At 42.7% G+C, this 13705-nt stretch overlaps 1 protein-coding gene across 1 annotated transcript in view; it reads right to left on the bottom strand.

The window, feature by feature from the left end:
- SLC35A3 (solute carrier family 35 member A3) overlaps window positions 1-11601 on the bottom strand; it is a 50987-nt gene extending 39386 nt beyond the window's left edge. The window contains exon 1 of the mRNA XM_017865137.1: window positions 10156-11601. Coding sequence (XP_017720626.1) covers window positions 10156-10404 — 249 coding nt within the window. The 5' untranslated portion in view covers window positions 10405-11601. The remainder of the gene's footprint in view (window positions 1-10155) is intronic.
- Between the last annotated feature and the right edge of the window lie 2104 nt (window positions 11602-13705).

Genomic DNA, 13705 nt, shown 5'->3' with positions numbered 1-13705 from the left:
GATCACGAGATGGAGGAGATTGAGACCATCCTGGCTAACACGGTGAAACCCCATCTCTACTAAAAATACAAAAAATTAGCCAGGCGCGGTGGTGGGCTCCTGTAGTCCCAGCTACTCGGGAGGTTGAGGCAGGAGAATGGCGTGAACCCAGGAGGCAGAGCTTGCAGTGAGCCGAGATCATGCCGCTGCACTCCAGCCTGGGCGACAGAGCGAGACTCCGTCTCAAAAAAAAAAAAAGAAATAAAAGAAAAGGAGAATACAGATACACAAGAGAAGAATGCAATATGAAGATGAAGCAGAGAGAGATTTGATGATGCTGTCCTTGAATATTAGAGTGATGCAGGCACAAGCAAAGGAATACTGGCAGCTGCCGGAAGCTGGAAGAGGAAAGGAATGGATGCTCTCCCAGAGCAACCAGATGGAGTGAGGCCTTGCTGACAATTAGATTTCAACTCAGTTCTATTAATTTTGGATTTCTGGTCTCCAGAACTCTGAGAGAATAAATTGCTGTTGTTTTAAGCCATAAAATTTGTGATAATTTGTTACAGCAACCACAAGAAATTAACATGAGGATCTAGGTCTGTATTTTTTAAATGTAATTGTTTCCAATTCTATGTCTATTTTTTCTTCCCCAATGGAATGCTTCATGAATTTGTGTCGCATCCTTGAGCAAGGGCCATGCTAATCTTCTCCATAACCTTCAAATTTTAGTATATGTGCTGCCAAAGGGAGCACTCTATGTCTATTCAAGCAGAAAGCATTAAATATGTTTTAGAGAAAGATTGGATGAAATTAAGGTGCTATATTTTTAAAAATTAATTATTAGGAAAACTGGTTTACTGAAGAGTAGGTAGAACAATTCCTTACACACAGTATGTACTTGATAAATACTTTTTAAAATATATTCTGGACTTAGTAACAACAAAGATACTAAATGAATGAGAAACTACTCTAGTAATCTTCTCATAGAAAACTGACCCATTCACTTTTTGTTCACAAAACTAAATGTTTAACAGTAACATTTCCATAGAAAAAAACAAGAACTTGGCCAGTGTTACAAAGCAATTCTTCTACTACCACTTAGTATGGAAAACATCAATTTGTTTTATTATTTTATTTTATATTTTTTGAGACAGGATCTCACTCTGTTCCCCAGGCTGGAGTGCAGTGGTATGATCATGGCTCACTGCTGCCTCTACCTCCTGGGCTCGAGCTATCCTCCCACCTCAGCCTCCTGAGTAGCTAGAACCACAGGCATGTGCCACCACACCTAGGTAAAAAAAAATTTTATTTGTAAATATGAGGTCTCCCTGTGTTGCCCAGGCTGGTCTCAGGCTCAGGCCATCCTCCTGCCTCAGCTTCCCACAGTGCTGGGATTACAGGTATGAGCCACCCCGCCTGGCCTCTTTACTGTTTTAAAAGACATAGGTAGGTGTGGGTAGGGGGGAAAAAGGACATAAAAGGCAAAACAGTACAGACTGTCACTATTTTCATTAGTATATTTGTTTTTATAACTCGAAATATTAGTAACATATAATCAGATATAAAGCTTATAAGCTAGAGAAAAAAAATTCCCAATTTTAGGCTCTCTGTCCATACTAGACTATTCAAGTTGACTCCTTTAAACATAATTTATTGCTTAATCTCAGATACACTACATGTATCAAAACATGCCAACTGAACTGTATCAATATGCAGAAAGTAAAATATAGTTACTCATTAAGATAGAGTTGCTCCCCACACACTAACATTACAAGGTTCTAGCATTTTCCAATGATTTTTCAAATGTTTAGGTATTAAAGCATACAAGGGCCAGCCACGGTGTCTCACACCTAAAATCCCAGCGCTTTAGGAGACTAAGGTGGGAGGATCCCTTGAGCCCAGGAGTTCCAGACCAGCCTGGGCAACATAGTAGGGACTCTGTCTTTACAAAAAACTTTTAAAAATTAGCCAGATGTCGTGGTGCTTGCCTATGTATACTCCCAGCTACTCGAGAAGCTGAGGCTGGAGGATTGCTTGAGCCCAGGAGCAATGAGCTGTAATCACACCACTGCACTCCCTCTTTTCCTTCTTCCCTCCCTCCCTCCTTCCTTCCTTTTGAGATGGAGTTTCACTCTTGTTGCCCAAGTTGGAGTACAATGGCGTGATCTTGGTTCACTGCAACCTCTATCTCCCAAGTTCAAGCGATTTTCCTGCTTCAGCCTCCTGAGTGGTTGAGATGCTGAGATTACAGGCACCTGCCACCACGCCCGGCTAGGTTTTTTGTGGGGTTTTTTTTTTTGGTATTTTTAATAGAGACAGGGTTTCGCGATGTTGGTCAGGCTGTTCTCAAACTCCTGACCTCTGGTGATCCGCCCGCCTCCGCCTCCCAGAGTGCTGGGATTACAGGTGTGAGCCACCGCCTGGGCCTACTACATTCCTTCTTGTGTGACAGAGTAAGATCCTATCTTAAATAAATAAAGCATAGAAGGGTAATCGAGAACAATGTTTAGCTATTTAATTCAGCCTGAGGATAAACCTGAATGGTGAGGACCTTAAAATAGTTTTCTTTGTAGCACGCATAAATGATTTTTAAAAATTTAATGTGAAGATAATTTAACTGAAACAACATAGAATGAGCAATTTTTATGGATTTGTGGTCTGACAAACTGTTAAACATTCTTTTTTTCCCCAACTTTTATTTTAGATTGAAGGTAAGAGGTAGGTATGCACGTTTGTTACATGGGTAAATTGTGTGTCATGGGGGTTTGGTGTATAGATAATTTTGTCACCCAGGTAATCAGCATAATGTCCAACAGGTAATTTTTCAATCCTTACCCCCCTCCAACTCTGCACCCTTAAATAGACCTGAATGTCTACTGTGTCCCCTTCTTTGTGTCCATAGGTACTCAATGTTTAGCTCCTACTTACAACTGAGAACATGCAGTATTTGGTTTTCTGTTCCTGCATTAATTTGTTTAGAATAATGGCCTTCAGCTCCATCCATGTTGCTGCAAAGGCCATGGTCTCATTGTTTTATAGCTGCATAGTATTCCAGGGTGTATATGTACCGTATTTTTACGTCCAGTTCACCACTGATGGGCATCTAGATTGATTCTATGTCTTTGCTATTGTGAATAGTGCTGTGATAAACTTACAGTGCATGTGCCTTTACAGTAGAACGACTTGTCTTCCTTTGTTGTCAAAGCTTTTCAAACTTTAAAAAATTCTAGCTGCTGATTATATTTAAATAATTAATGTTAGATTACCACTTTCCCTTGAGAACAAGATTCCAATATTCGAATCCAATGCTGTATAGTTTTGTTTTTTTAAACAACACCTTTTCTAAACATGAAATTGCAACCAGTTCCTGGTAAACCTACAGTCTTAGAAGTTTACACATACTGCTGGGCGCGGTGGCTCAAGCCTGTAATCCCAGCACTTTGGGAGGCCGAGACGGGCGGATCACGAGGTCAGGAGATCGAGACCATCCTGGCTAACACGGTGAAACCCCGTCTCTACTAAAAAATACAAAAAAAAAAACTAGCCGGGCGAGGTGGCAGGCGCCTGTAGTCCCAGCTACTCGGGAGGCTGAGGCAGGAGAATGGCGTGAACCCGGGAGGCGGAGCTTGCAGTGAGCTGAGATCCGGCCACTGCACTCCAGCCTGGGCGACAGAGCGAGGCTCCGTCTCAAAAAAAAAAAAAAAAAAAAAAAAAAAAGAAGTTTACACATACTATAAGCTTAAGCTACAGAGAATATAAATACATATTAATTATGTTTGTTCTACATTTACTGTTCAAGTCTCATGTCACTCTGCCTAACTGAAGAGGGCAAGCTTCAGACGCTCTCAACTCTAATCTAGGCTCCATATAGCAGATGTCTTAATAAGACGTAGGCCTGATCACATCTCTTCCGTTTTTGTTTTTTTTTGGGTTTTTTTGAGACCAAGTCTGACTCTGTCACCCAGGCTGGAGTGCAGTGCTATGATCACGGCTCGCTGCAGCCTCAACCTAACGGGCTCAGGCAATCCTTCTGCCTCAGCCTCCCAAGTAGCTGGACCTACAAGCGCATGCTACCACAACCAGATAATATTTTTATTTTTTGTAGAGCTGGGGTCTTGCTTCATTGCCCTGCTGGTCTCAAACTCCTGCCCTCAAGTGATCCTCTCACCTAGGCCTCCCAAAGTGCTGGGATTACAGGCATGAGTCACTGTCCCTTGCCCTGTTTGTAAAGTTTAACTGACTTCTTACAAAATAGAGGATAGAGTCCAAACTCCTTCACACAAAAGAGCCCTCATAATCTGGTCCCAACCTACATTTCCTGCCATAAACTATTACACGTCTCAATCTCGTTCTTTCATGCATTCACTGAACAAATATTCCTCTTTTTAAACACCTCTTCTCCCTTCTGTATTTGTAGAACCTCTACATATCTTACAGGACTCAAAATACAAGTTTCAGTGAAGTTTCATATGTCTTCCAAGCAGACTGAATCCTTCTCTCTACTATACTCTCATGCCATTTTGCGTATACCTTTTATAATAGCACTCATAAATTTTATCAGACCAATTTATTGACAAATGATATACATTTCCTTCTTCTATTCACTGTATTTCCTGCTTCTCCATACCAGCACCTGTCATATATTAAGCATTTACTCTATGTTGAATTTATAAAACAATAAATAAACTCCACAATATTTGTTGGGGGAGAATATCTCTTCATAACTCTGTGTAATAACATAAAAGACAAATGCAGGGGCTGGACATGGTGGCTCAGGTCTGCAATTCCAGCACTTCGGGAGGCTGAGGTGGGCGGATCAGTTGAGCCCAGAAGTCTGAGACCAACCTGGGCAACATGGTGAAAGCTGTCTCTACAAAAAATACAAAAATTAGCCAGGTGTGGTGGCACATGCCAGCAGTTCCACCTACTCAGGAGGCTAAAGTGGGAGATCACTTGAGCCAGGGCGGTAAAAGTTGCAGTGAGCTGAGATCGTGCCTCTGTACTCCAGCCAAGGTGACAGTGAGACCCTGTCTCAAAAAAAAAAAAAAGAACAATGCAGGTCAAAATTGGTTTGCATTAAATGTTTTCTAATAACTGTATTTCATGAGAGAAGTAAAAATAGTAAAAGAATCTTGAATACCTACAGTATATCAGGCATTGTGGTAGGTGATTTACAGGCATTATCTCATTTAGATCTCATTTAATCTGTAAAAGGAGGTATTCATTTTACAGATTAAGAAACACAGGTTCTGATATATTAAGTGTATGACTTGTCTTGCAGAACTTTTCAGAGCTCAGACATGAACCATGATTTATTTCAGTCAAAACCCATAGTCTTTGCAGTAAAGCCTATGTTTAAGCATGTCTACGGACTGATCACACCAGTAATCTCAGCACTTTCAGAGGCCATGGTGGGAGGATCGCTTGAGGCCAGGAGTTCAAGACCAGCCAAGCCAACATAATAAGACTTCATCTCTACAAAAAATTATTTAAAAAACAAAAAAGCACATCCAAGTATTAGAGGGTCAGTCACCATAGTATATAAAAGTATGCCTTTGGTCTCAGACTGAGTTCACATTCTGTCTCTACAACTTAATAAGTACAGCAAATTATTTAATCTCTCTGTCCCTCCTTTCCCTTATCTATAAAATGGTGATAAATAATAGTATGTATTTTGTAGGGTGGTTATGATTAAGGAATATAAATCAAATAAAGTGATTATTATACTACAATGCCTTATTCATTGAATACCTTTATAAAACCTACTCATGAGGCCGGGCGCGGTGGCTCAAGCCTGTAATCCCAGCACTTTGGGAGGCTGAGACGGGCGGATCACGAGGTCACAAGATCAAGACCATCCTGGCTAACACGGTGAAACTCCATCTCTACTAAAAAATACAAAAAAACTAGCCGGGCGAGGTGGCGGGCGCCTGTAGTCCCAGCTACTCGTTAGGCTGAGGCAAGAGAATGGCGTGAACCTGGGAGGCGGAGCTTGCAGTGAGCTGAGATCCGGCCACTGCACTCCAGCCTGGGCGACAGAGCGAGACTCCATATTTAAAAAAAAAAAGAAAAAGAAAAAAAAACCTACTCATGATAGAAAATACTATTAGAAATGCTGTTTGAAATTGGTTTTATAGCATATATGAATTTAGAAAAAAACTTCTTACATAACTTTTACAGAAAAAACTAGGCTCTGGGTAGATATAAAGTCCCATGTAGATACTTTGTGGAATGAGCTTGTTTCTTAGCATTTTATCTGACATACCTCAAAGTTTCAGCTTCATTTTTTTTTTTTTTTAAGATGAAGTCTCGCTCTGTTGCCCAGACTGGAGTGCAATGGTGCGATCTCGGCTCACTGCAACCTCTGCCTCCCGGGTTCAAGCAATTCTCCTGCCTCAGCCTCCTGAGTAGCTGGGACTACAGGCGTCCACCACCATGCCCAGCTAATTTTTTGTATTTTTAGTAGAGACGGGGTTTCACCATGCTGGTCAGGCTGGTCTCAAATTCCTGACCTTGTGATCCGCCTGCCTCGGCCTCCCAAAGTGCTGGGATTACAGGCATGAGCCACCATGCCCGGCCCAGTTTCAGTTTCATCTTAATTCTAATTTCTACTATGCTTTGTGACCTAGCATACCTTTTCAATCAAACTTCTTATCTCTCTAAGTACAGCAACGTATCTTAAACTGGGTCTTTGGTTTCATTTTAGATAGTATCTCCAATATGGATGATAAACTAGAAAGAGTTCTGGTCAGGCAATCTGAATAGAGAAGCTAAGCAACATTGTACCTTCTAAAGTCATTTTTACACTTATATATAAAACACACTCAGATTTATATAACAAGATACATTAAAGAAACAATGATTAAAAATATATAACCACTACACTCCTTCATTAATAGAGAGAATTAAGTTGAACATACTTAAGAATACATTGCTTTTGTGAGGATTAAAATCTAATGTTAAGCTACCAATTCATATTCACCTGAATCTTATTTAATAATAAATTTATACTCATGAATGACATTATTAACTGTCAGTCTGATGATGTTCAAGCTATTTCAGTTACCCAGACAGGTCTATAACTTACTCTAAATATCTGGCACTTACAGACACACACACACACACACACACACACACACACAAATCCACAGTTGATTAACATCAGAAAGAAACTTCACTCTCTATACTTCTCAGGAAAGGAAAAGCTCAAAAGTTATACTTCATGGCTACTGAACAAGTTTAGGCTTTCAAATGAGATTCTTTCCATTGATTCTATAACTTATCCAATTACTCGTTCAACATGTTGAATTTCTACTGAGTAAAAAGCACATGTTTCAGGACACAAATTATATCAATTTCAAATATAATTGAGGCAGCCTAAGGAGTGTATGTAAGACCCAGGGCAAACTATTTGGTCTGTCTGAACTTTAATATTCTTATCTATAAAATAGTGGTGATAATAACTATGCTACCCCAACGATTTATTACTAGGATCAAATGAGGTACTAAAACATGGAACAGAAAAGCATTTTCACATATTAAATCCACAGTAAGTTTCTATAACAACTCAAGAGCTCATCTTGTCTCCAGGAGCACAATGAGAGACTGTTTCATTACATGATTAATGCAACAAATATTTAAGAGTCTAACACATTATGATGTGTTCAAGTACTAAAGTGCTTTAAAAATGTAGTAAGTGGCCGGGCGCGGTGGCTCAAGCCTGTAATCCCAGCACTTTGGGAGGCCGAGACGGGCGGATCACGAGGTCAGGAGATCGAGACCATCCTGGCGAACATGGTGAAACCTCGTCTCTACTAATACAAAAAAGCTGGGCGAGGTGGCGGGCGCCTGTAGTCCCAGCGCAGGAGAATGGCGTAAACCCGGGAGGCGGAGCTTGCAGTGAGCTGAGATCCGGCCACTGCACTCCAGCCTGGGCGACAGAGCGAGACTCCGTCTCAAAAAAAAAAAAAAAAAAATGTAGAAAGAAAAGGCTGGGGCGGGGTTCATGCCTGTAATTCTGGCACTTTAGGAGGTGAGGTGGGTGGATCACTTGAGGCCAGGAGTTTGAAACCAGCCTGGCCAACATAGCAAAACCCCGTCTCTACTAAAAATGCAAAAATTAGCCAGGCATGGTAATGCACGCCTGTACTGTAGTCCCAGCTACTTGAGAGACTGAGGCAGAAGAATCTCTTAAACCTGGGAGGCAGAGGTGGCAGTGAGGTGAGAGGGTCGTGCCACTGAATCCAGCCTGAGTGACAGAGCAAGACTCCATCTCAAAAAAAAAAAAAAAAAGTAGTAAGCACAAATGCTTTCCTTAGGAAGCTTACATTATAATAGGGATAACAGAACTCTCAAATAACCATAGTACAATGCAAATTTAACAAGTATTATAAGATTTATAAAGCCCAGCACACATGAAGAAAAAAAATGGGCTGGGCATGGTGGCTCACGCCTGTAATCCCAACACTTTGGGAGGTCAAGGCAAGTGGATCACCTGAGGTCAGGAGTTCAAGACCAGCCTGGCCAACATGGTGAAACCCCGTCTCAACTAAAAATACAAAATAATTAGCTGGGCATGGTGGTGGGCACTTGTAATCCCAGCTACTTTGGGAGGCTGAGGCAGGAGAATTGCCTGAATCCGGGAAGCGGAGGTTGCAGGGAGCCAAGATCACACCATTGCACTCCAGCCTGGGAAACAAGAGCAAAACTCTGTCTCAAAAGAAGAGAAAAAGAAAAAGAAAAAAAGAATGAACTGGATTTGGCAGATTTCAGAAAGCTGCATACGAAAGAGGTGGCATTTAAGGAATTGAAGAATAAGTAGAATTTCTACAAAGACAGCAAGGAAGGCCTTCCTTGTTTCTTCTTTGTAGGAAGAAAGGATAAAAGCAAAGACCAAGGCAGATAGGCATATAGCATGTTCAGAAACTGGACGTCTAATTAACTACTACAGTTTGGCTAAAAAATAGGATATGTGGAAAACAGTAATATTTGTTTAACAGAATAAAAGGAAAAAAGAATTAAAGGATCATATTGATTTTACTGGAGCCATAGTCAGACTCAAATTTTGAAGGAAAAATGTGAAGCCTCCCTAAATAATACAAAGTGTATTAAATGCCTCTCTAAATAATTTACATTTTATTCTGAAGCCGATCGAGAATCACTGCGTATTTCTGAGGAAGGAATAACCAAAAAAAGAAAGGCATAAGATCTTTGGCTTTAAAAGTAATTTGGAGGTAAGTAACTGGAAGGGCGCCAGGCTGAGGACAAGTCCGGTTTGGAAGTTACTGCTCTAAGCGCAAGTAAGAAGAGGAAAGCCGAGCATATTTAGCAGAGAGGTAGTGGGAATGAAAAAGGGGAGAACTACATTTGAGATGCTGAAGAGATAGAATCAACAGTTGGGAGGAAAGTTAGCATCAGAAATTTTACGTTTACAAGTCATTCCCTTGAAATACCCTGAGTTTACCAGTGAAAGTGAATAAGAACACCAAGTAAGAAACTGCACCAAATTTCACCTTTAACTACTAAAGCCGAATGTTGATTTCAAAAACAAAAGGACTTAATTTTCAAATACTGTATTTAAGAGAACATAATAAAAGATCGTCTTTTACTGTAAAGCGATGCACCCACACACCTGTTCTGATGAGAATTTCACCCCTCCTCAAACAGTCCTTGTGTTCTTACTAGCCTTACCAAGGGCAGCCTTTCCATTTCTTTAAGTTCCTGCGGCTTCTTGAGCTCCAGGTGCTGGTCGGGTGCATCTGTGCCTACCACAGGGCTCAACACCGAGTGAGAGCTCATGGGATGTTCACTGAAGGGACGTGACCCCAGCCGGGCCCACCCGTCACTAGCTCCGCACGCCCCAGGCGCTGAGGCACACACTGCCGTCCTCATTCGCTTGACACACCCCTCTCCTCCGGCCTTTTTTCCTCCTCCACCCAGCACATTCCGCACGTCGTCCGTCGGAGTTACAACGTGTCACCTCATCTGCTCCCAACCCTACTTAGCTAGCACTGTATTTCAGGTCTTCGATACCGTCCCCTTCACCTCTACAGACTTCACATCAGCCCCCTCGCATGCCTCCTCTTCCTCCTCCTCCTCCAGGAGCTGCCCGGGCCACCCCGCAGCCGCTGGCCTCCTGGCTCCTGCACCTCCCCAGGTGCGCTGAGGACTCACCTCCCGCGCAGCTCGACCCGCTGAGCCCACCACCGGGAGCCGCGGTTCAGCTCCGCCGGGCGCCCCAGGCTGCCGAGTCCGCTGGGTCCAACGCGACCGCTGACCCGCAGCGCCGCCGTCTCCCGTCGCCGTAGCCACCGCCAGCTCGGTGCAGCCCAGGCGTTTCCGGGTTCCCGCGGTCCCGTCCCCCAAATGCTCCGGCTTCCGCCTCGGCTCTGGCAAATGCCGTTCCCGGCTCGGCTCTGGCATCCCCAGCTCGGCACTTGGCAGCTCCGTCCCTAAGGCGACGCACCTGGGCTGCCCTGCTGGCAGCCCCTGGTTCCTGCTTCACCGTCGCGTGGAGGCCTGGGGCACTGCTTTCTGCTACACCTCTCTTGGGAGCGCGAGACAGATGGAGTGACACTCGTCGAGGGCCTCTGCGGGACTGTCTGTTTGCAGAGGGTGCCAAGGTGTCCACTGCGAAAGAAAGGGCAAAGTCCTTTGGGGCAAAGAACCCTGAGAGGAACGGGGAGATGGATTTTGAAAGCAAACGAACCGGCTCCTAAAAGTGACTGTCACTGACCTGAAAACAAACCAGATTAGCTATGGCAAAGGCTGCCAATCAACCAGTGGTCTGCAAGAAGGCTTGTTCTTCCACTTCTCCCACCCTGACTGAGATCTTGAGACTGAGGGAAACCCAGAGCCATACCACCAATGGGCCTGGTGTCATCAATCAGGAGAGGAAAAAGAAAGCTGGGCCCAGAGGATTGCAGAGTTATAAGGGACCTACCCCTTCCTGGCTGCATGGATTACAGCATTACCTCTTAAAAGTCTTCCATAGCTGTGTTGGAAACCCTCTAACCACTGCAGCCCATTCAGGTGATGAACAGGCTGAAATCAGTACTTCAGGTTCAGCTGGGTTATCAAATAAGCGAACAGGATTATCTCTTTTTGTTAACTCAGTGCTGCTATAAATTCAGCCTATGTCTCTTTATATTGCAAATGATTAAAACCATGTCCAAGAGAGACAGACATACTTAGAAAAAAAGTGAGATTGAAGAAAATAAATAACTGTGTTAGAGTAGAATAACTGGCTTTAAAATTTTCTGCAATACAATCTTGAGAAAATTCCTGGACAGTAAAATACATATTAGATCTTAATATATGTCCATTTTTTTGAAACCAAAATGTGCCTGTTAGATGATGATAACAGCATGCCTCGTTTTATTGTGATTTGCTTTGTTGCTCTTCACAAACATTGCTTTTCTTTGCTTTTTTGTTTGTTTGTTTTTACAAATTGAAGGTTTGTGGTAACCTTGCCTCAAGCACGTCTATTGGTGCTATTTTTCCAACAGCATGTGCTCACTTTGTGTCTCTGTGTCACATAATATTCAATAATTTTTGCAATATTTAAATTTGTTCATCATTGTATCTGGTATAGTGCTTTGTGATCAGTGATCTTTGATGTTACTATGGTAATTGTTTTGGGGTGCTGTTATGGTTTGGCTGTGTCCCCACCCAAATCTCAAATTTAATTGTATCTCCCAGAATTCCCACGTGTTGAGGGAGAGACCTAGGGGGAGATAATTGAATCATGAGGGCCAGTCTTTCCTGTGCTATTCTCATGATAGTGAGTAAGTCTCATGAAATCCGATGGGTTTATCAGGGGTTTCCACTATTGCTTCTTCATTTTTCTCTTGCCGTAGCCATGTAAGAAGTACCTTTCACCTCCCACCATGATTCTGAGGCCTCCCCAGCCATGTGGAACTGTAGGTCCAATTAAACCTCTTTTTCTTCCCAGTCTCGGGTATGTCTTTATCAGCACCATGAAAATGGACTAATACAGGTGCCATGTGCTGCACTCATATAGGAAGGCAAACTTAATTGATAAATGTTATGTGTATTCTGACTACTCCAACAACTGCCCATTTCCCCACCCTTCTGCCCCTTGGACCTCCCTATTTCCCAATACACAGCAATATTGAAATTAGGCCAATTATTAACCCTACAATGACTTTGAAGGAAATAAAAATATTTCACCCCAAAATATACTTCTTTGACATATTTTGAGATGACTGCTTAGAGGGCCTGCAATCAGAAGTAGCCTTTGCATGCCAGATGTGGCGGCTCACACTTGTAATCCCAAGACTTTGGGAGGCTGAAGCTGGCAGATTGCTTGAGCCCAGGAGATTGCGACCAGCCTGAGCAACATATTGAGACCCCATCACTACAAAAAACAAAAATTTAAACATGTGCCAGTCATAATGGTACATGCCTTTAGTCCTAGCTACTCATGAGGGAGGCTGAAGTGGGATGATCGCTTGATCCCAGGAGTTCAAGGCCACATTAAGCCATGATCATGTTACTGTACTCCAGCCGGGCTGATAGAGCCAGACCCTGTCTCAAAAAAAAGAAAAGTAGCCCAGTAGCCCTGCAAAATTGTCTCTTGTAGGACAGATTTACATCTGTTGAGAATCTGCGTTAATGTAGCCAGGCTTTCTCTGAGGCCCTTGCTTGCCCAGATCTAGGAAAGATTAACTGAGATTCTGACACCTTTAAAGGTCTGAAAGAAACTTCCACCATCTGTTCTCTCTGCGGGCTGCTACCCACCTTTGCTAGTCAGACCTCTGCTTCTCTCCCTCCTGTAACTTGTTTTGCCACTATAACCTGATTTACCACCATAATCTACTTTTGGCCATGCTTGAAACTCTCATTCTTTCTAAAGATGGTATATACTCGTGTGTACTATGTGGGGGATAAGAGTAATCACCCTGTGATTTCTCCTCATGCACACCAATAAATTTCTATGCCTTTTTTCTTTTTCTTTTTTTTTTTTTTTTTTTTGGAGTTAGGGTCTTGCTCTAGAAGGAGTGCAGTCGCATGATCATGGCTCACTATAGCCTTGACCTCCAAGGCTTCAGTGATCCTTCTGCCTCAGCCTCCTGCTTAAGCCACCCTCCTGCCTCAGCCTCCTGAGTAGCTGACTATAGGCACATGCCACCATACCTGGCTAATATTTTTTTTTTACTTTTTGTAGAGATGGGTTCCCACTATTTTGTGCAGGCTGGTCTCAAACTCCTGAGCTCCAATGATCTTCTTGCCTCAGCCTGCAGTATTGGGATTACAGGCACGAGCCACTGTGCCCAGCCTGCCTCTTCTGTTATTAATCTGACTTTTGTCGGGTGATTATTCAGCCAGCCTTCAGAGGGTGAAGGGAAAGCTACAAAACTCCGCAGGGCAAGAATGTCAGCTGAGCCTGAACTGCAAGTCTGGACATCCAACAATTCAAGTCAGTACCCAAAGTCTGCAGCTCTTTTAATAAGAACAATCCTATTACCCTTGAGGGATTTGCCTATATTTTCTCATTTAACTCTCACAGCAGCCTTATAAAGTAAGCGTTAGTATCATATTGTACAGAAAGAGAAACTGAGGTTTACAGACAGGTAACTTGCTGAAATCCCCACATCTACTGAAAAATAAGCTGGGATTTAAATCCTTATTTGTCTCCCTTTAAAGTCCATATTTTAAAACATGACGCTTAGCTGCCATAGGAAGAAAAAAATGAGACAGA

The sequence above is a fragment of the Rhinopithecus bieti genome, unplaced genomic scaffold (genome assembly GCF_001698545.2).
Source record: "Rhinopithecus bieti isolate Rb0 unplaced genomic scaffold, ASM169854v2 scaffold_78620, whole genome shotgun sequence".
Taxonomy (NCBI): Eukaryota; Metazoa; Chordata; class Mammalia; order Primates; family Cercopithecidae; genus Rhinopithecus; species Rhinopithecus bieti.
Note: the sequence above shows the minus strand (reverse complement) of the source record. Positions and strands in the feature narration are given on the sequence as shown.